Source organism: Cottoperca gobio, chromosome 14, assembly GCF_900634415.1.
Source record: "Cottoperca gobio chromosome 14, fCotGob3.1, whole genome shotgun sequence".
Lineage (NCBI taxonomy): Eukaryota > Metazoa > Chordata > Actinopteri > Perciformes > Bovichtidae > Cottoperca > Cottoperca gobio.
In genome coordinates, this window is record NC_041368.1 from 6,047,057 (window position 1) to 6,070,292 (window position 23,236).

The 23,236-nt window shown below is 40.7% G+C and overlaps 1 protein-coding gene across 1 annotated transcript; it reads right to left on the reverse strand.

The window, feature by feature from the left end:
• Positions 1-8,617: 8,617 nt before the first annotated feature.
• Positions 8,618-22,650, reverse strand: ywhag1 (3-monooxygenase/tryptophan 5-monooxygenase activation protein, gamma polypeptide 1). The gene is made up of 2 exons (XM_029448391.1): positions 22,399-22,650; positions 8,618-10,761 (listed from the first exon to the last, which is right to left on the reverse strand). Exons 1-2 carry the CDS (start codon positions 22,483-22,485, stop codon positions 10,105-10,107), a joined length of 744 nt encoding a protein of 247 aa, XP_029304251.1. The 5' UTR covers positions 22,486-22,650; the 3' UTR covers positions 8,618-10,104.
• Between the last annotated feature and the right edge of the window lie 586 nt (positions 22,651-23,236).

The following is a 23,236-nucleotide window of genomic DNA, read 5'->3' on the forward strand; positions in this document are numbered from 1 at the left end:
TAAGGGATGTACAGTACGCTCATCGTACTCACATGGCCCTGGTCTGTACACTATGAAGTGGAGAGTCAGCTGATGTATGAGATAGGTGTCATGTGTACAGTATATAAGGCAGTTGCTGCTGTGTTTCTGCCCAAAATTGCATAATTCCATCATACAGAATGTCTCTGATGAATTATTCATGCCCAGACAGATACATAATTGATGGAAATGTGCTCTCTGCTCTTGACTGAGTAAGGTCATTGAAAACAATGGCAACAGGATGTTGGAGGACGAATGAAAATAGAGTCTCTTGGAGCCAAAACATGTGTTTGATATGACGTACAACCACTTATTAGTTATTAGTGATTATTCTATTGATACTTTTAGCCATATTTTTGGTGTGGCTTTATGTTATGTCATCCTGTAGGTCCACTACTCCAGAGTAGTAAGTCCAGTCCAGACTTACAGTAAATATCTCTGTTGGATGGATTGACCAGATATTTGGCACAGACATTCATGGTGCTGTTTGGTGATCTCCTGACGTTTCCTCTACCGAGAGCACGAGGTTGACATTTTTTAAATAGCTTGACAACTATTGAAAAGATTGCCATGTATTTAGCAACATATATTCAAAATCCGAAGAGGATGATTTATAATAACTTTGGTGAGACTATGATTTTTCCATTAGTTTTTTGGTTTATGACCAAATACCTGCAGAACTAATGACATTCCCATCACCCTCAGATGTACTTTGTACAGTGCTAACTATGCTAGTTATCATGCTAACCTTTAGCTCAAAACAGTACTGTAAGTAGCCTACAGCCTCACAAAACTGCTAGTATGTAGACAGACAGACAGACAGACAAACTGTGGTGTCTTTCTGATTCTCAACTTCTTGCAAAACTTCATCTGAATTTATGACTTGTATGCAAGGTCAGTATGTTCCCTTCGAGTTTAGAATGAATATCTTTTTACATGACATTTCTATGACAAACTATACTATGACTTTTGTTTTTATATAACGTTTTTTATGACATACTATCCTATCACTTATTATGACTAATGACAAACTATACTATGATTGTTTTGGCTTTAGGAAAATATTATGGTGCAGTATCTGCTGTTCTCTAATTCACACTGTTGCATGGCTGACGCTCCACAGAAACTCTAACTATAAGCACGGATTCAGTTCTTATGTTCCCCTCTCATTAGATATTCATGTGATTTTATCAGACCCTCGACAAACAGATTTAGATTTGTGTGCTAGGAATTAAATATAATATAATTTAGGGTATGAATGATAAATGAACAAACTCCAATCTTCAGAATTTAGATAACCTTTTCAAAGTTGTGTTTTGTAAAATGTCATATATTTAGCAAGACACTACAGGGGAGTAGGGTGAAAAGTTTGAACACTGGGACACTGGGACAGACAGGGATATATACACACAGACACTAAACGAGGGGAACGAGACACCGCTGGGGAGAGAAGCTATAACACAAGGGCAAGGTGAACAGACACAGGAGGAACAAATCAACAATCACAGAAGGAAAACACACAGACAGGAAGTACAACTAGACATGACATAAGGGGGAGTGAACACTTCAAAATAAAACAGGATATACAAAATCACGATCATGACACATCTTGCACATTTCCACATGGTTCTGATGTGTACTAGGACACATATAGGGAGTAAAACACACATGGTCAGGAGGTAACTCGAGGAACTAGGCCAGGGTCAGACACTGTTGCAATCAATACACTGTACAGCTGTTAATGCTCAACTCCCTCCAGTTAGTCATCAGTCAATGCAGGATCAGATGAGAGATGTCACTGGTGACGTTCTGAATGGCTGGTGGTTTTCATCACTTCTTTTTCTTCCTCCCTGTCAACTTCCAGACACTCATGTTGCATGCCAGCCCAGTAATGCACATACTAACTCTACTCTGGACTCCAAAGCTGCAGGGGAGATCTATTTATAGAGCGCTCTGCTATGCACTGAGCCTCCAGCATGTTGTATAGTTACACTGGTGCTTTCTACCCTCTATAGTCCCAGACTTATAGTGACTGAATATCATTACTTTGATCTCAGACATTTCTATTTTCTATTTCACTGTATAATACACACAAATGTTGAGTGTGAGAGTTTCAAACATCTCACAGACAGATGTCCATTTGCTGGACATCATATTCACTATATATGCATTTATACAGTATGCAGCGTTACATGTTTTCAGTACTATCTGCTACACAGTGAGCTCAGTGGAAGCCATTCATGGAAGCCAAACAGACACTGCCTTAAGACGAGGCAGCACTCTCTAAACCACTTAGCATTTCAACTTTTCTTCTTCCATGAGTCACCATTTTCTTCCAGTTTAATGCAGGCCTAAATTATTCATGCCAATCCCCAGCAATCCAGGAGCCAGCCAGTCCTTAAACCAGGGAAGTGTCCTCATGTGGAGTGCTGTTAGCTCCCAGGCTGCTGATTGGACTCCTCTTCTGAGATCTCTACATCCACCCTGCACTGAGACTGACAGGCTGAAGAGAGCCAGCTTTTCCAAAGAGGTTTTCAAGTGATGCTGAAGTGAAGTGGGACGGATTATTCAAGAGAAAAATCAAGAAATGCCATAATAAATCAATTAATTTCAATACAGTGGACATTCTCATGTCATGTTCATTCGGGCAGCATAACTATGTTTTAATTAGAAGGGCAGCCGGAGAGCGCAGACCCCCGCAAAGGCCCTATTTTTCCTTGTCTTTTTTAATGGAGTTCTGCTGATATAGACACCAGCTCAGAGCAAGACTGCGCTCTGGTTTGATTCTACTTCCAGTAGGTTTTTCTTCACTCGTGGTCCTTGACTGCAGGGAAGTGAAGAAGAGTTTGGTTGTAACATTATTATATCCAGCATCCAGCAACAAAAGTGAACTGCAGTCTGAGCCACGGCCTGCTGTGGACGACATGCTCGACTTACAAATGAAACTCACCATGTAAACGTGGCCTCTGAGTGTCTGGGGCCAAAATACATACAGCTAAAGCCTTAGCCCCTCATAGTCAAGTCAGGCAACAAACAGACACCGACCCCAAAACATGACCTCCAATGTTTCGTGACTGCATCTTGCACAGTTGGGATGCTATCGAACTGACAAAATCTGTCCATTGACAGACAGACACAAATAGAAACACCTGGCACATTACTCAAGTGGTCGTTCCTGCTACAGTAAGTGTTTCCAGGAGCACACTTTGCCATGATGACACACACACAGACTCACAAGCTATAAAAAACAAAGCAGCGTCGCTGTCACGGATGGTAAAGGAATCAAAACTGATGCAGATACTTGGTGTGGATCATTTACATATTATTAAAGTTTCCATATATTCCATATATACATAGAGGCCACAAATGATTAATTTGTGCACTAGAGATATAACTTAACTTAACTAACTGAAAATGGCCACTTCCGGGGTCCACACATGGCCCAGTATACTGTTCTTTGGTAGAGCATGCTGCTATGATGTTACAGTAGGAATATGGAGCAAAGTCCAACAATAAAAACGAATCAACAGCAACAGCTGTGGATCAGAGCGGGTTACACTCCAGGGTGTGGCAGCAATAAATCATCCTCACCAAGATTTTGCTACGGTACAAGCACAACGCAAATCAGCACACATAAATTATTGATTTACCTTATTAAGGCTTTTTGCCTAAAAGCATATATATATATATATATATATATATATATATATATATATATATATATACAACTTTAAATATTATCAGATGTATAAGTATTTGATTAAATATGTAAACTAAACTGCATTAAAGAGAATGAACCTTCATCTTAAACGCTAACTGTCCCTTTAATGACATTTAGTGTTACAAAATTGATGGCCATCTTTAAAGAACACTAATGCTGCATCTTCATGGGCCACTGGAGACTCATACAACCGTAACATATCATTTTTGATTATAAAAGATAGATGAACAAAAGGTCTGATATCTGCTGTGTGGACTGAAGAACTCTGAGCAGTGCACTGCGCAGGGCAGGTGGTGTGCTTCTTTCTCCTTAGCAACAGCTCAGGATTGGTCGGTAACAACACCTAAGACAAGGGGGTCGTCCAATCATATGTGAGTGTTGATTGTCTTTCAGCCAATTCGCACTCACCAGCTGTTCAGTAATTACTTCTCCCTCAGTGATTGAAGATGTTGTAGCTCTTGATTGACATCAATTTTCAGCACAGTCATTGCTGGTTTGATGAAATGTAATTGTGCTCAAAGACACAGTTTGTTTTGTTATTTTAGTTATCTGCATGGAAATGTCTATATTTATTGAGAAGAAACTGTATAATTGTCTTCACCTGTTTTGGTCCAACTTGATGGTAGGAAGGCTGTGCTTGTCCTGTCAGTGTTTTATGAATAATGCAAAGGTCTGATGGAGTGAGTCATGCATTTATTACGTTGCTCAGATCATAGCCATTAGTTTCGGCATGACATGAACAACTCATAGGAAGATAATGAGGAAAGTATCCCATTCATTCTTGGAGACAATCTACATTTGGATTAAAACTGCCCATGTTGCATATTCCTTAATGGTGCCACAAGTAACCGAGCTCTCGTCTTTATAAGCCATGAAGCAACATGGCTCCAGGCAATGCAATCACTTTGGTTCAGACTGAAATATCTAAATATTAATAATATGAAGTACCTGTTTAATGGATTGACTTTCACATTTGTACAGACATGCGTTGTCCCCAGAGGACACATTCTACTGACTTCATGTAGCACCACCATGAGTTGTGACTGAATGCTATTTTCTCATCTTCTAATTTAACATTTCCTTGAGTCAATGTTGGTACGTATGTGAGGAAGGTGCACATTCCTCTCGCTCACCTGATCAACATGCACATGAGCCGTGAACTTGTGATGTCTGAGAAACGCTTCTTCACTTGTGTTTAGTTCTTTACTAGCAATATGTATATTTTGACAATGCCTCCATATCTTTTGTCATTTAGCTTCAAATGAGGGGTGATTGATGCCACATGGGTCAAAGATCCTTCCTGAACAGATTACATTCACTCTTGTTACTGTAACACTACTTTTTTGTGTGCTTATACTTTTTGATTTTAAAAGTTGATCATTTCACTTTTACTTGTTCTAAATGTTTGCGCTCACTGTCGGGGTAGGAGGGCTGCAGAACAGCGGTCGCACCCGGGCCGGGCCACTCAGTGAACGTGACAAAAAATGCACAACAATGCAATGAAATTAAGGATCACGTTATTGTGGGGTCTGGTTATTGTAAGAAATATTGTATCTCTGCACACTTAAAAGGTTGAATATCCTATTAATAACTGATTTAATGCACCACCCAAACACACGCGCGATGTTGCACGCAGGGTCTGGAAATGCTAACATGCTAAAAATGCTCATGGTGGATCCTTCAGCAGAGACTTCTGTGTCCACTCAGGAACCTTTACCTTCAGTAAGGTGAATTCCTGATGTGACTGCAGAGCCTCATTCAGCTCAAAACTCTAGAATACAACAGAGACCGAGAGGCTCAGGTTAGATTTTGCTTTGAGAATGAACAAGTTGAGAGTTAAGGCCCTGTCACTCATATCTGTATGACAGAAACATATGCCGACGCATACGAAATATCGGCAATAGGTTGATATAAATTAAGAGTAAGTTGTGATCATTTAAAGTACGCAGACGTTACAGCGAACACGCCAGACATACACAGTTCCGTATGGCAGAAACATGCCGGCATATATGAAAATTAGCTCAAAATTTGTCTGAGTCCAAATACGTCAAACTTTTGTAGCATACGCTGACGTATACATAACGAACACATAATGAATTATTATACGTATGTCAAACATTGATAGCGTATCACTTACTTATTTAAAACGTATCAGAGCGTCTGGCCAACGGAGCTGGAAAAGTGCCATCTGGTTCACGTCATGCTGATGCTGGAGAACGGCTAACATGCTGAACGCTAGCTGTACTGTAGAAACACGTTTAATAAGTTACTCCGTCGTCAGGCATCATCTTAACATAGGGTAGGAATAGGGTATCCACTCGTTATCAATACATTGTCTGTAGGGTTCACCGTCAGCCGACGTAGCCTATATCTAACGTTCCTCTAACGTAGTCACGTAGGTATTCACGTAGGTAAATATTCATGTACGTATTCCGTATTCACGTATGTCTAACGTCACGTAACGTCTGCATATCTCATGAAGCACACGTCGGGTACGTCCGGTAATTTTGAACATGCTCAAAACATCAGCGTTCAACAACGCACCCCAGCTGTAACACCGCCTGCTCTTAACGAATACTACTTATACCTTATATCAACGTAAACCAGCGTATTGCCGATATTTTATATACGCCATATTTTTGTATATCTTATGTATTCGTCTGATACACTTTGTATTACTAAGTGATGCGCTATCAATAGGTTAGACATGTGTATCTGTATATGTTCATTTTTCCGATCTGATGAAAAGTTGGACGTATTTGGACTCTGACAAATTTTCATATACGGCAGCATACGTTTCTGCCATACGGATATGTGTGACAGGGCCTTAAGGACAAAGGAAGACCCACAGAATGCTGTTCAGACAGGTGAGTTACAACAACACACTCGCTGACCTCTCTCCAGATGAGTACATCAACTACTGCGTTGTCTAGCAACATGGCATTGTGTGTGTGTGTGTGTGTGTGTGTGTGTGTGTGTGTGTGTGTGTGTGTGTGTGTGTGTGTGTGTGTGTGTTTGTATGTGTGTAAAAACTGTGTCTCCCTTTTTGCTTTTACCTGTGTTGTGGCTGTAGCCGCTGTGGAGTTTATGTCTATACAGCCCCATGTGTTCTGCTTTGGTGATGTTTTATTCTGATGTTCAATCTATAAGAAGTGCTTGTTGCACCCGCCATGGTGTCCATTGACTTTGTATTGGCCGTGTTTGTTTAAAGGTTCAATGTGTAATTCCGAGCCACCTGCTCCAAATAAATAGGGGGCAGTATTTCACCTACTACTGGGTCCATACAATCTACTCTATTCTTCAATCATCAAAACCATCAGTTATTAAAAAAATAACGAGAGTAAGTTAACCTGTTTATATTTTAGTTGCATTTATTGTACTGTATTTTTGTGTATTCTTTATATTGTGTATTGTGTTCTACAGCTATATCTCTCTATCCTAGTGTTGATATATTTGCTGTGCATTTCTTCCTCTTGTAAGTCTGTCAGTTTATTAGACTCTGAGAGGGGGTCTAAATAACGCTGCTATCTTCTAATCTTCAGTTGGGGCTTAAATATCTGTGTTTACTGTAACACGTTTATGTGTAACATGTATAACGGCAAAAAAAGAAAGTTTGACAGTCACGCAGGGAGTCGCCTAAATCAGTGCCACTTTGGATTGAATCATTACTAACTATCAAAACCTGCAGGGGTCATGGATGTAACGTTGACCCAGAGTCTGCCCGAGCCAGGCAGCTGCACTTCTTCTCCCTCCGCACTGAGGCAGACTGGAACTACAGTGACTCACTAGACAGGACAGGACGGGACTGTCAGTGAGCTGATTTCAGTAGATATCTGCAACACAACACACTCTTTAATATAATATCTGAGTTGTGTCTCTCTTGTCTTCCCTTGTGAGGCTGCACAAGGGAAGGAGGTTGTACATGTCTAACTGTTAGTGAGTTGTTTGATCATACTGCAAAGTGCTATAAATGGAATTGCTGGTTTTGACTTTAGGGCTCATGTTGTTCCACTATGTATACGTTGACATTGAATGTCATTTTATTTGTTCGTTGTTTGTAGGATCATATATCGTGTAGTACTCTTTCCACCTCTGCTAATTACAGTCTACAGCAGAAAGAGGCTGCTCGCATGCGTGTAGACTCTTTCCATTTGAGATAAAGCCTAGTTAAAATAATACATCTGGGACACAAATTGGACCACAGCACTACTTATTGTATCTTCCCCATGAACTAGCAAATGTTTTTAAACGAAGATAGAAAATGTAAGTCTATTTTCTCTGTGTAATATAAATTATGATGTAAATATTTTGGATTAGGTACATATTGCACATATTATTTAAACCTTTGTACATTCCATTCTCTTCATTTCAAAGACACAGCTCTCTTGACTTCATCAACCTTTATATTACCTCATTATTATCATCTTATTACCCCATTCAGTCACCATATTAGCATTTTAAAATCAAAATATTGCACTGATCTTACCATTTTATTGTTGGCAGGTTACTATATTGTTACCATAACAGTAATACTATTACTAAATAGTAAATTTGCCTCGTTACTATCGTTAAATGTGTTTCCCATCATTCCACTGGGTTGAATAATGAACCCATTATAGATACTAGATGCTGAAAACTTTACCTTCATGCTCATAAGAGGCTTAATTTCACTTACTTTAGTCGTGTTTGTTGTACAACAAATGTAGAGAAGATACTAATTTGGCAGTGTTTTACTATTCAATTTGATCTGCAGTACTTTAACTGTCATTGTTTGAATATAGAAGACCATCCACTCCCTGCAGCCGTCAAGAATCACAAGCCAACATGTTTTCTTCACCTTTTGTCACCCTTACCAAGAATTGCATGTGACCATAGCGATGTCCGTAACAGATCAATTTATTGTTAACAATCACTGTTTTGGTATAGCGTACTTCAGCAAATGGAGTAAAGAAAACACAGATTAAAATAAGGTCTAGCTAACAATCGCAATAAAAAGAAATAAATAGAAAATAATCTGATTAAGGTCTAGTAATTCCATGTTCATATGAATACATAACATCTACAGTATAAGTTAATAAATGTAAGCTACTGTATAAATACATCACCAGCATGCACAATATTGTATTATGGAGAATATTGGAGCAGTTATCATCTTACACTGAAGAAACAGTATAATAGGCAAGTGCATTTCTTGACCAAGAAACTGAAGACAAAGTAAATCCACAAACCTCAAATCTGCTTTTAGAGCTTCCACTTAACATTGCATGTCCTCTGTCCACAAATTATACTTAGTTTACTAATCAAGTATGTGGTTCCAGGTGCCATTTCAGAGATCCTACTGAGAGTTATGAAGAGAGACTATGGGTGGACTCATATGTTCAATCACCACACATTTTTTTTAAATTCCATTAATTTTACTTTGCTATCTGGATTTCTGTGAACCAAACTGTTTCCTACAAGGAGCCAATAGAAGTTATAGTAACGGAAATACTGACAATAAGAATTAGGTGTCCAAAAACAGTTAATTTATTTAATAAAGCACATCAGCACATGAGAGGGACAAGCTGCACTAAGTTTACTTTATGAATTTGTATTTTTAGTTACAGTATGACTGTGTGACTGAGCTGGACACATACCTGACACAAAGCAAACAAAAACATATTTTTTTTAATGTTATCTTCATTACCAGAGACAACCTGCTTTTCACTCAACGATCATAGTGTGGTGCAACTAAAGATGTCGGTACGTTTGGAAGTTACACGATGAAGTTGGACACCCCTAAAAAGCCCCGTCTTCATCTCTGTAACCCGTCTGCTCTCTCACTCGCTCTTCTCTCTTGTCTTTCTCTCTCACTAAGCAAGGCCATGACATTCAAGGTTACTCTAATTTTCTGGTTGCTCAAGCATCGAAACTCAATTTCTGAATGCTCCTCCCCTCACCAAATACAATAAGACAGCTCAGCTTCATTTGCGCGATAAGACCAGTCTCTGCCAGTGTGAAGGTATCATTACCCAATAGTCACACTGCGATGAATGACATACCTCTTGCTTCTAAAGTGGTATTTTGGCAAATGCTGCAGACGCTACCAAGGAGGGGGTTTCATTCTTTTAGTTTATTTTTTTTAATCTTAGGTTATTTCTCAAGCTAAAATTGTCTTCCCTCCAACTTATTTTACACTTTTAATTTGTTGAAAAATAAAGAACAGCAGCCACGTTAGTACCATCGGCTGAATTGGGCGCCGTTGTTCCACCACCCCCCCTCCCTTCTCTTTTTAAATTTCTAACAACTTTTTAACTAGTATTATTATTTTGTCATTTGTGAGCGCGCATGTTGTGTTGTTTTGGCAGAATGAGGTTTTGGACTCTTTAATTGTTGCCCTCTCCTCCCTCGTCGTCCTGCTGGTCGCTCGTCCACAGCGTCAAGTTGTCTCGTAGCAGCTGCATGATGAGAGTGGAGTCTTTGTAGGAGTCCTCATTCAGGGTGTCCAGCTCGGCGATGGCGTCGTCGAAGGCGGTCTTGGCCAGGTGGCACGCCTGCTCCGGGGCGTTCTGGATCTCGTAGTAGAAGACGGAGTAGTTGAGTGCCAGGCCCAGGCGGATGGGATGGGTGGGCTGCATGTGCTCCTTGCTGATCTCGTGAGCCTCGCTGTAAGACTTTTCGGAGGACTCCACCACCGCGGCTCTCTTCTCCCCTGTGGCTACCTCGGCCAGGTAGCGATAGTAGTCACCCTTCATCTTCAGGTAGAACACTTTGCTCTCGTGTTGCGTCTCATTGCAATTCTTGATCAGGAAGTTGTCGAGGAGGTTGAGCACATCCTGGCAGACGGCCTCCAGTTCCTTCTCGATCTTTTCCCGGTAGGCCCGCACCATCTCGATCTTCTTCTCGTTGCCATCTGCCGACGTCTTCTGCTCAATGCTGGAGATGACACGCCAGGATGAACGCCTCGCCCCAACCACGTTCTTATAGGCCACAGAGAGTAGGTTCCTCTCCTCGTTGGATAGTGCTTCGTTCAGCTCTGTAACCTGAAGAAAGAAAAAAGAAAGAAAGATATGCAGGCATTTCCATTTGTTATTTGTCTTATTTATGTCAAATATCTGAAGATATGTCTCAATAGCATTCAACTGCTGACAATTGGACAGTTAAAACCTGTAACATGCTACAAAGTATGACCACAAGAAATAACTATTTAATCCCTTATGCACAAACTGCAGCAATCACAATTTGTTGGACAACATAAGCAAACAATTACAAAGTTACAATTCTGAAAACTGTCACAGATGACTCCAGACAAACTGTACAACACTAAAGGCAGCACTGCAGGGTAAACCACGCCTCCAGCTCTCTGACATCATCCTCTGAGGTGACTGCTGATTGGCTGTCCGCAGCCCTGAAAGCTGGTTTTGTTTTGACAGGCCTGTGTCTGGCTGGAGGATTTAATCCTTTATACTCCACTGGGACTGTGCAGCAGAGGCATCTTTACAGACCTTTTCTGAGTATAAAGCCTGTTGTTACTTTCTTTTTCAGTACAGAATTCCGTTCCATGAGCGTAGCAAAGCAGGGGGCCCAGCCAATCACGTGGACCGGCTCTTCACAATGCCTCTACTGAACGCTATGTCGGACAACATAAAAGAAAACTACATTCTGGGTTTATATTCATTCAGCATTTATAAACTTGGCAATATTTGATTTAATCGTAATTCAATTTGTAATATTAATTAAGGCAATACTAATAGTCTTCAGTAATGCTAACACTTCATGCTAGCCTGATTCAGACTACACAAACTAGCCTGACTATCCGACACCGCATCTGGGACGTCTCATGGCCTCCTGGCAGAAAGACGAGCATGTTAGATTTATTTTAGTTGCCTCACGTCCGTGACTTTCACCAACAGGAGCACAGAGGGCTCTTCCAAGCACAGACATAACCATGGCGAAGCAAAAGAGGAATGATGTTCCAGGGGAAAGGTCAATCGTTTTTTTCTTCAGGCTTTTCTTAACTGTTCCTGGGAGTCGGTTTCTAGCACCTCTTTCCCGATGACATCACACGCGTCCTGGAAACGTCAGCCTATGTTCGGTCATGGTTCACAGCCAAGTCACGGCAATAACTTATCTGAAACCATTGACACCGAATCTGACACAGTGACCATCTTAACAGACAACAATATTGTGTAGTCTGAACCTGGCATTAATCACAGTAATGCTTTGAGAATTCTGACAGATGCATGCTAACATGTTAACAATGACAATGCTAACTTGCTCATATTTAGCTAACAATGTTTACCATGTTTGCTATTTCAGTTTAGTGTTAGCATGCTAACATTTGCTATTTATGAGTTAAAGAGCTGAGGCTGATGGGAATGTCAGGTAGCCTATTGGCCATTACCAAGATATACAAGATACAAACTGAAATTCTGACCAGATGGCGCTAGAGGAAAGGTTAAGGGGTCACCAAAGTTACTACAATTCATCCTGAGGGGGACATGAATGTCTGTAGCAAATGTCATTCCAATTCATCCAATTATTTTAGAGACATTTCATTCAAAACCACAAATGTTATGCTCATGGTGGCGCAAAAGTCTGAAAATCATCTGGGAACCAGAAATATATGTAAAGAAGTGTGTGCCAATCTGTTAGGTAGATATTGAAACAATTCACAGAATAAGTGAAAACTATGCCCTGCTGGTGGCGTTAGATGAAAAGTCACCCATGGTATTAGGATTCATCCTCTGGGGAAGATTAATGTCTGTAAATAATGTCATGGTAATCCGTCCAATACAAATTTAACTTGCTATAAAGGCACGTTAACAGGTCACTTTTGGACATTTTTAATCGTATGACAAATATTCCCCGGAGGTTGTGCTGCATGATAGTGTACGCAGCATCCTCGACCCATGGCAGAGCCTCAGTGTCTTGCTCAAGGACAGCAAAGCTTAAACCTGTGACCTTTGAGGTGCATCACAGTCACGATGAGCAAACAGCTGAATCATTCTGCTTTGGTTGGACCCCAATAACACACAGTAGCTGCTAATCCCTGTTCCAGTTGGTACTACAGTCTCTATTGATACAAACGTATGACTAATCATGTGCTCTCTGATGAACTCATTCTCTCACAAGTCCTTATATACATCCACAACCATCTCTCAGGATACATAAAGCAACAGTTCCATTCCCCAGACCTGACCACCCTCTTTAATGAGATTACTGTAAAAGGGAGGGAGATGAGGACAAAGAGCAACCAGTGATGCAATCCCCTGTTTCCATGGCGACTGCAAAATCAGCTTTGTTTGTGAGAGCCATACTATGTCTGCTGGAGACGCTGACCACAAGCTTCTAATGGCAAGGATGCTGACATGGCTGATGGTATGGAGAACGCTGCAGCACTGTGCGTGGGGATAAGTGCAAACAAGCCATTTCATATTTCACAACTTTCAGCCAACTCTTACAGTGGCAGTCAGCCAGAGCAAAGAAGAGGTAGAGGACACAAATGATTCCAAAGCTACACATGAAACATGGGAGGAATGCAAAACCACAAGCAACCTTTTCACTTCAGTCGTGCCTCAACCATGCTAGTGACATGCAGGGCCTGAGGATGGTGCGTTTTGTCCAAACATTCATGGTCCCCAGATGATGAATCCTACTGAGTCTTCTCCTCTATCTCCGCCATGAGGTTAATATTTATGAACTATCTAGCCATCTACTTGATCTATTTGGAACAGATATTCAAGGGCATTTTTGATTCAGAGTGAAATTTCTTCCTTTGGCACCTCTATGCGGTTCACATTAGAATTTAGTGAAACATCTCAACACATATTGAATTAACTACGGGTGTTTGAGGTCTCAAGAAGTGAAGTTCTACAGGCTTTGCTGATCCCTTGACATTTCCTCTCGCTCCATTATCAGGTCACAATTTCAATTTGTCCCAATACTTTGGTTTATGACTAAATACCTGCAACACCACATTCCATCAGCCTTAACTGCACTTCGTGTTAGGTGCTTTTTAGCAAGTGTTGGCATGCTAAACTAAGATTGTGAACCTTGTAAATATTACCTACTAAACATCAAAATGTTAGTGCTGTCACTGTGAGCATGTTAGCATGCTGATGATAACATTTAGCTTAAAGCATCGTGTACAACCTCACAAAGCCGCTAGCATGGCTTTAGACTCTCCAGTCATGGTCACCAGAGGATGAACCCGAGTGATTCTGGGATTTGTTGTAAAGGCCAAAAGTTGTACATTTCTCAAAATCTTAAAGGCAGATTACAATGACATTTCCTAAAAACCATTACCCACCCACCAGAAGACCAAATCATCCACTTGGTCCAAAAGGTAACTAGTGGCCAGACTGCCAGGGTATTTTAAGTGGAAAAACCCATTTGAATTTGGATTTGCCATGGCTTGTCCTGTAGCATCGTCCCAACAACCAAACCATCATCCTTTACGTATCTTACTTTGCATTGTAATGAACAGTGCAGCTTTTTGTGTGCTTGTTCACTAAGGAGTGTTTCTACACAAGACGTTGTAAAAATGTACAACTGACATAAAATGACCTTTGTACTGGAGGAGTATGAAGACAGGCAAACATATAAATGACCTCTGTTGCGTAATGATCTCACTTACAAGCACAGAAGTCCCCCTCGCCCCCATTAGTCATTGCTGAAGCCCAGTCTAAGCTCCATACCACTCTATGCCTTAGCCCTTTAAATTACAATTAGCGTAAACAAGTATCTGACCTGCAGCTAATGCAACCAGCAGAGTAGGTCAGTGCTGGAGCAACAGAGAGGTAAAAAAAACAAGGCCTAAACAACACGTCTGTAAAAACATGGATGCCTTTGTTTCAGAAGGCTGCAGGGTGAGCAGAAAGCCCTGACGGAAGCTGTGGTGCGGGGATGACAATAGAGCTCTGTCTACCCATAAAGCTCATCAATCGCGCCTGCTCTCGTGACTCATCCTTGCACAAGGCAGTCAAACTTCCAAACAACTGAGTGTTAATACAAACAAAGGACAGGCAGGACAATCAATAACTTCCTCTTTGACAGCTCTCTGCATAACCATTAATAACCACAGGAGAGACACTGTAAGAGCTGCAGGGCTGGGAGAGTAAGAGGATATGTTGGGCCTAAGTAGAGGCTGGGTTAGACCTCAATGCGCGCCCCCTTACATTTCCATTTAATGGATTACAATTCGCATAATGAAGGCTTGCCACTGTCCCACAGCTCCCCATTTTTCTTCCAGTTCCTCGCTTTCCTTCTGTCTATCCTTTGCTGATTTTCTCTCACTACCCGGGCTCTCCTAACCTGATGTGACAACCGACCCCCCCCCCTGCCAACCCTCTTTCAAGCAGCAAAGCACAAAGGCGCCGTGGACTACCCGACGTCACTGGCGGTGTGAATAAGGCTAGAGCCTTGGTGCTAAGAAAAGGGGGATGCAAGGCGGTGTATGTGTCTTAGTAATGGTGGTGGAGAGGGAGCTTTAAGAAACTCTTTGTTGCTACGCTACCACATATGACAGGAGCTTTTCTGTGATTACAGCTGATGTGCATATCCAATAATAAGACAGATAAAGGGCTGATCACTCAAAAGGAATGAGGAAGATGTGCAGACCTTATTAGGTTATGCTACTGGACTGGTATAGAGAGATGTCAAACACTAGTTAGGCTAATGCAAGCTTCTCTGTTATTACTAGTTCTCTCTTGTCATTATTAAAGACAGAAACAGGTCACGCACAATGTGACCAAAAGTGAAGAATCCTTTTAATCCTTTTATCCTTTTAAATGTTGGTACAATAAATTAAAAATAAATCAAAATTAAATGATATAAGAGATTGCAATCCCGATAAAATAAATAAGTAAACTAGAAAAGTGCAATCAGCAGACTGCAGGTCTCTGCCAGGTATGTGTCTAGCGCTGGGCTCCAGGAAACCTTTTTCACCATTGTCCCAAAAAAACATTTCAACCCTCCCAAATGAAAATGTTGTCACAGGTCATTATTTCTCTACTATATCATCTATAGTAAATGTTGGTGGTTTGGTCGGAATAAACCCTTAATTCACAAAGTAAGACATAAATAATAATACACACACGATCTACTGCCGGAGATTATAATTAAAAATTAAATAAAAATAGTCAAATTGAAAAAAAATTATCCATCTCCTAGATATCCCATCTTGTCAAAATCCCTCTTTTCAAACTTTCCAGGTCTGTAAGAAATCCTGTAAACTCATTCAGGGGCATGAAATCCCATACTAACCTCCATCATGGTGCCAAAGCAATAAAGCAACAAGCATTCTTCTACAAACACAAGAACATAGCCAACATTTAAGTATGGGAGATAATAAAAAACATATTTGTTGCAAGCCAGAAAGGTCCACAGATCTGGTGTTCAGTAAAGCCTGAAGTTCTTCTAAACCACTCTGAAGATGATAGAACGGAGACCTTGTTTACCCCAGAGGCCTTTCCTGACCATACCAGTTTTACCTAGAAAGCATTATCGTGCTTTAGTAATGTGTGTCACTCTCATACTTGTTCACCACTTCAGCATTCATGAAGGAATTGGACACTGAGGAGTGATTGTGTCCCCATATAAGACAATTTTATATCTGTGGGTACTGGATAATGCAGTGTTATGCAAATGTTCTCCACAGGGTCCTTTTGACTAGCTGCTGAACTGGGCTTTAGATCATGATACCACTTTACCCGATGGCTGCAGCCGGTGTTGTATAAAATTCTATAAAATATTTTTTACAATTTACAAAGTTTTTGTAGGAGAAAATAAATTAAATGAATGTGAGTGTCCTAAAAGCAGACATCAGTATATGTTTTCACACTCCACACCCAGAAAAGGATGAACACACTCTACTTATTCCCTTTTTAGCTGCCTCTTTTCCTTTTAACTATATTACAACTGCAAGTCAGGGGAGATGTGTCAACGTGAAGCCTCATAATGCTGCTAGCATTCATGTCCCTGCACTCGTTGACAGTGACTAAGTAAAAGGAGAAGTAGACATCAGAGCAACACAAAGATGCTACAAGATAATAAAGCACTATTTTGGAAAATATCACTCAGTTTGATTCCATCTTGCTGCAAATGTAAACAAGATGTTGTGAAATGAACCTGATTATAGAGTGTGTACGTGGACAAGGTGGGCGTTTCTCGTAGTGCCTGTGTGACTCACCACTGAGTAAAGACTCATTTCAGGACATCATGAAATGTCCTGAGATGACATTGGCTGCATTCATATTTGGATTGAGGTTCAAGAGTGTGTTCATACTTCAGAAGAAGGAGTTTGATGCTTTCTGTGCCCACTGGACAAAAACTTCAAAATGAACTAGTAAACAGGAAATGGTGACAGAGAGAAGAGAGACATTTTCTGAGGCTGTATTCCCATTTCCTAGTTTAGCACACTGACAATTAGTATCTAAAATGAAGCTCATCATAGGTGTCAAATGAAAAATCTTAACTCTACCATGAACAACATTGTTACATTTTGAGACAATAAATGATGTTGCAGCATCCCCCTCACATAGGAGGGGTCCTACAGAAATCACTCCCCCACTCAACATTGTTTTCTATTGAAAATGTGTCCGCTAGCAAAATAAGACACAAGTAGTCCAAAAGTTTGCTTTAAGCAGTGAGAATTAAAGTGGATGCAAAATATTATGGATCATATCCCTGTTTCTCTTCCAACTTATGTTGTTACCCATAGCAACAGACAAATCAGATGCTGAAGTGTCAGACTTCAGCGTAGCACTGATGGTGTTACTCCAACACGAGAAACTGAAACGTTATTTGTGTTATTGAATATGTGTTGGCATAGACTTACTGCATTTACAGTATATGGATAGTTAAGTACAATTACATCCATATTTTCATATATTAGATTAGAGGCTGGGCAATTTATCAATACTTTATTGATATTGTGATATGAGACTAGATATCGTCTTAGATTTTGAATATCCCAATATAGCATTAGAATTGTCTTTCCTGGTTATAAAGGCTGCATAAAGTCATGTCATTTTCTGAACTTACCAGACTGTTCTAGCTGTTCTATTATTTGTATTCGCTCAGATTGAATTGTAACCACTTTTCACAAAGAGTGGGTTGCTTCCGCTGCCATCTGCCATAAACTGCGCATAATTTGCAAACGATATCTGCCCCACATCAAGGTCCACTTCGCAGATGCTCTTGTGCTAAAGATATCACAGCACAGACACGTCCAAAACATTTTCTTTCTTGTTCTTTTTTTTCATTTATTTTATTTTAACTGCCATGTAGGGGAGCTTTAGTTATTATTATTTTTATGACAACTGTCATTGCATCCTTAAACTGCATCCTAAAATAAATGAGTTTGAGCTGAGCACGCCGATGCCTTCGCCTGGCTAACACCACGTGACACTCCTCTTGAACGCGCTTCAGTTATCCACCTCCTCTCTGAATTCACTAGCAATGTCACTGTCACTTCATGTGGCTATTAGCGCTGATCTTTGTTAATTGGACGTTTTTTGTCGGATAATTAGGTATTCTGTTAAACCCTGAGATGCAGCAAACACTATATAGTATCGTCAATACATATTAAACATACATTCAGTGTATGGGGTAGCTGCCCCACAATGCATCTGTTAATGCATCGAACAGTCTTGAGAGAATAATGCATTCAGTTCATTAAGAGTGATGGAAGCCCTGACTCTCTGTGCCAAGCACTTCCTAAGACGCTCTACAATAGGGTGTGTGTGTGTGTGTGTGTGTGTGTGAGAGAGAGAGAGACAGAGAGAGGGAGAGAGAGAGACAGAGAGAGAGAGAGCGAGAGAGACAGAGAGAGAGAGTGCAAAGCTCAGAACTGTTAGCACGTTGATGAAAATGAGCTGCAACAAACTAAAAGGTCTTGATTTCACAAATTAAAGAGTATGTATATATACTCTAAGCTGTTGCTATGGCACCCTAATAAAGCTAAAGAGAGAGAGACTAAGGGAAAATGAACTGAAACTTAACCCTGTTGTCGAGCCTAGTTACTTTGTGTAATCTTATTCTGTGTAACTGCGTTTTAGCAGTCACTTGTATTGAGAGTTGCAGACTGAAGTCTCTGTGAACAGTGATTGATTTGTGAAAGAGGTATCGACGCGCATTCAATACAGCACATCATCCCGGCTTTGTATGAAAAGAAGTATAAGCCTTGTGTGACTTGCAAACAGGCAGTGTTTGATTTTGAAAGAATAACTTGACATTTATAAAATTCTTTGTTTTTTTTCCCCTTTTGGGAATTGAGGTTCAAGTCGTCGTCGCCACACAAACACATCAAACACACAAAAACGTCACTGACATTCTAAATATGACGATGTCCTGAATCTCTGTGAGCTTTAGCAACACATTTTATCAGTATTATTAAAACTACATGTTTCTGTTTTTGTATTAAAATGTCAAAGTAACTACCTACGCTGGCAGAAAACTAAATGTGTTCAATTTGAAGTGAATGGGCTACAACATGCCATAACCCTGGCACGGTCTTTTAAGAGATGCAGTAAAACACAACATATTTTACCTCTTTAAATGCATTTCTTAGATGAAAACTCCTGTAATGATTTAGGTCATAAATCATTAGTATATTAAAGGGCTGAGGCACTGTGCCCAAGTGAATACAATGATGTAATAGCTTCATTAGATATGCATACTGTAATACAGAGACCATTGACATGAATATTAAATATTCACCGTCACTCTCAAAAATGTCTCCTAAAAAAATATTCCTCATCAATGGGCAACTGCAAGAACTTTCATAGGGCAGGCATTTAGTAATATATAAAGTATTACTATGAAATACAGTAGCAGAGTACTGCTTTATATATATATATATATATATATATATATATATATATATATATATATATATATATATATATATATGTGTATATATGTGTGTACTGTACAGTAGACAGTACCAAATTATACAGACATTCATTATGAATCCCTTTGGGTTTAACATATCCTTTGAATAATTTATAGTCTAAAACATTTATTGAAGAACAAAAAAAAATGTTTTTGGTTCATGTGGCTTTTTCATGTAGAAGTTCAAGATCATAACTTCTTTACGTTACTATGGATAAAAGCAAACATGCACATTTATTTATTTCTCAAACTAAATATTTTCTACTTGCTTGCATATTATTTCTCTTCAAAATATAATTCATGTGCTTGCAAAATATATTTTTCTGTGCTCCAAATCTCCCATTGCTCGCAAGTATAACACCACAGGCAACTGGGTCTGCATTACTGATCGGTTACTAATCGCTCAGATCGACAGACAGAGAGAGGACAAGCTGAATTTAAGGCTGCTCTCAGACATCTGATGTCTCACATAGTGCCCAAAAAATGAATTGGCAAAACATGGGAGGCCTGATGATGACTCTCTGCTAGGACATTTTTGTTGGATGTAAAAATTCAGACAAAAAAAGAAGCAAAGCTCTCATTTACAGTTTGTATGAAATCACAGATGAAAACCTTGCTTTTTCACTGGCTCCCAAATAATGAATGACTGCCCCAGATAATGGGAATAACTATGTTCTTAAATCATCGGTGATGTAAAAGTATACTTGATGGGGATACATTCTGTTCTGATATCTACTTTATTATAACTAGGCAGTGGTGAAAATACAGATTTAACAGCAGTGCATCCACATTATTGTTCATTTTGGCTGAGCCTGGTTCCTGAGTCTGAAGCGTTACAGTCCTCCATAGGATGGGTGCAGTGTTGTGTTCTGTAATCCTGCTTATTTGGTTCCGTTGCCACCGGGGCGGTTACCATGTCTGCAGTGGCAAGGGATTCCCCTCAAATGATGGGCGAGGCAGGCAGACACACCCTGCTGCCCAGTGCTGCAGAGAGACTAGCTGGGTGAGGGGCAGCTCTCTCTCTCTCTCTGACTCGGCATAAATCTGAAGGGGTGGAGCCGGGCCCCCTCTCTGGCTTTACCCACTACATCCTGGTCCTGAGAGCAGAGCGGCACACAGCGTGGCCTTTAAACACGCTGACAGCTTACTTGTTGACTCTTGGAGTTAAAGCTGATGTTGAAAAAAGTTCCAATAAACTTGCTTTATCTACTATTCAACACAACCACTACCCTGTGCAGCTTGGGCTCACATTGCTGAGGTTGCTGCCCGGTGGTAGGACTGTCCTTGTTAATAAAAGCAAACAGGTACAACTCTTTAGAATAAAGAATTCATTCTATGATAATTATGGAGGAAAATTATAGAACATATCTCACCTTTAATATAAAACCAATAAAGACGACTATAAATGATTCTGTTATCATCTAAAAGTCACTATTAGTAACCACAGACACAATATGAAGTCTTGCACAGATATTCTGTACATTCTTTTAAATAAAAGGAGAGTGGGCCTCGTCACTCAGAACAACATCCCTTGACTTTCACTTCTAATATGTCCCTTCCTCTATGATCGTATTGTCCACACATCACTGATATAGAGATATGCAGCCTTTGTGATAAAACCCTGCCTATGAAATGGTGCACTACGGGTGGGCCTGTGCTGCATCTTGGCAGATGCTGCGGCACGCCTCTGTGTGGGAACCTGCTGGAAGAGGTCGAGGACGCAGGGATGCGGGTTGCTACACAGCATCGATTAATACTAGGCAGCCCGTCATGCTAAAGTGTGCGGACAAAAAAAATTGCCATTTGCTGCAATATGACATCTACAGAGCTTTCTAGAAAGCCGTCCGTCCACCAACACCCACGTCTGGAAGGTGGACGCTTCGTATTTTGTGCGCTGCTTCTGCGCAAATCGATTGCGATCAACCTTCAGCCAACATTGCTCTTCAATGCGCCAAATGAGTGCCAATAGGAGGGACAGTGTCTGCTAGTTTCTCCACATCAGGTTAAAGAAAAGTGGTATTTTACACTAAATCGATGGCTGATTATTTCTCGTGCAAACCGGAACGCGACCATCAGCCTACGATGTCACTCTCATCATCATGGTACCACCTAGCTCGTCCTCTGCTCCGCCACTATGCGCACCATTCGACGGGCTCATTTTGATACTCTTTCGCTACTAATTCCACATTTTAACCAGACATACGATTAAATCACGTCTCATCGTTTTTGTGTGCTTTATTCCCCCCGGTTCTTTTACACCCGAGCTGAATGGCCGTTTTTTAAAGGAGCCTGGTCAAAGGCACCGCCCCAAGATCAAACAGACCGCATTTCATCCACAATCCAGCGGAGCACACCGCCGACAAAATCTGATTTACTGCTAATTAATAAATTCAATTTAACCTCATTATATCGACACGGTTTCACTAATAACTGAAATGTATGGAAACGGGTCATAATGTGAGCATAGGCTTTACGGGCCTTGCAGTCCTGTTTAAAATTGTGTTGCCCAAATCTTATTAAAGCACTACTTTTTCCTGCTCACAATGATGTATTTCTCATAAACGTATTCTTTAATCATAACTTTCATACACCAATTTTGCGTGGCTTATTCTCTTAAAGTCAAAATGTGCTCGAACACAGAGGCACAGTGCCTTGTCTGCTGCCCTAATGCTAGGTTAGCTAGCTATTACACATTTCTCACAAATGCACACACCTATCGATGAGGCTATTTATATACTTTTTTTTTTTTTGAGAAAAGGTCAATACAGAGGAAGACTACTTACCGATTTCATGGCAGCTGCCATATCATCATACCTCTCCGCCTGCTCGGCCAGCCTGGCTTTCTGCACCAGTTGCTCGCGGTCTACCATTTTAGATGTGTGGTGTGTGTTGCTGTCCTATGTGTTTCGGAGCTAAAAAATCGTTACTATGAATGGTTTAATGCAGAGAAACGGGTACCGGGTCCTTCTCGCTGCAGCTGCTGCCTGCTGTCTGTGTGCCTGCCGACGGGACACCCCTCCCCCCTCCGAGCACTTTCTCTCGGTTGTGTCACCACCCAAAAAGGCGTGTCTTCACAGAGTGATGTAACGAGCCTGGCAGTCCAGAGAAAATGACAGCACAGCCTATTGCCCTCCAGCCAGGCAATGTAGGGTTTACACTGCACATACTCTAGGAAAAAGGAGGTCGTTTTTATATAGCGGTCACATATACTGTTGGGTCGTTCTCTCACACTTTCCAAGGACAGTGGCTTGACTACTATCCAGGTAAATGCCAACTGCCCTGGGCCCCAGAACCTCACGGACCTCTCCTAAGGCCTAACTTGGATTTAAGGGATATTCACTACTAAAGCACAATACAACTGACATAAAAGGGGCATAAGTCTTTAAGAGGGTCCTGAATTGAAATCTGGCCTTCATCATTTCAGCTGATACAATGTTAACACTGATGGTAATCCTCCATAAATGTGTGTGTTATCAGATTACCAGACACACAAACCTTGTCTTGTATTATTACAGCATTGGAATATTTAACCCAGTGCTAAGAGAGCATGGACCGATTACTAAACGGACCTACTGTACGCAGGCCAAGGGGCCCAAAGTTTTAGGAGCCTCCCTGGCCTAC

Coding starts and splice junctions, on each gene's coding strand:
- ywhag1 (XM_029448391.1), bottom strand. CDS start 22,485: ATGGTAGACCGCGAGCAACTGGTGCAGAAAGCCAGGCTGGCCGAGCAG. Junction 10,762..22,398: donor TGGCAGCTGCCATGAAATCG/GTAAGTAGTCTT, acceptor TTCTTTCTTCAG/GTTACAGAGCTGAACGAAGC.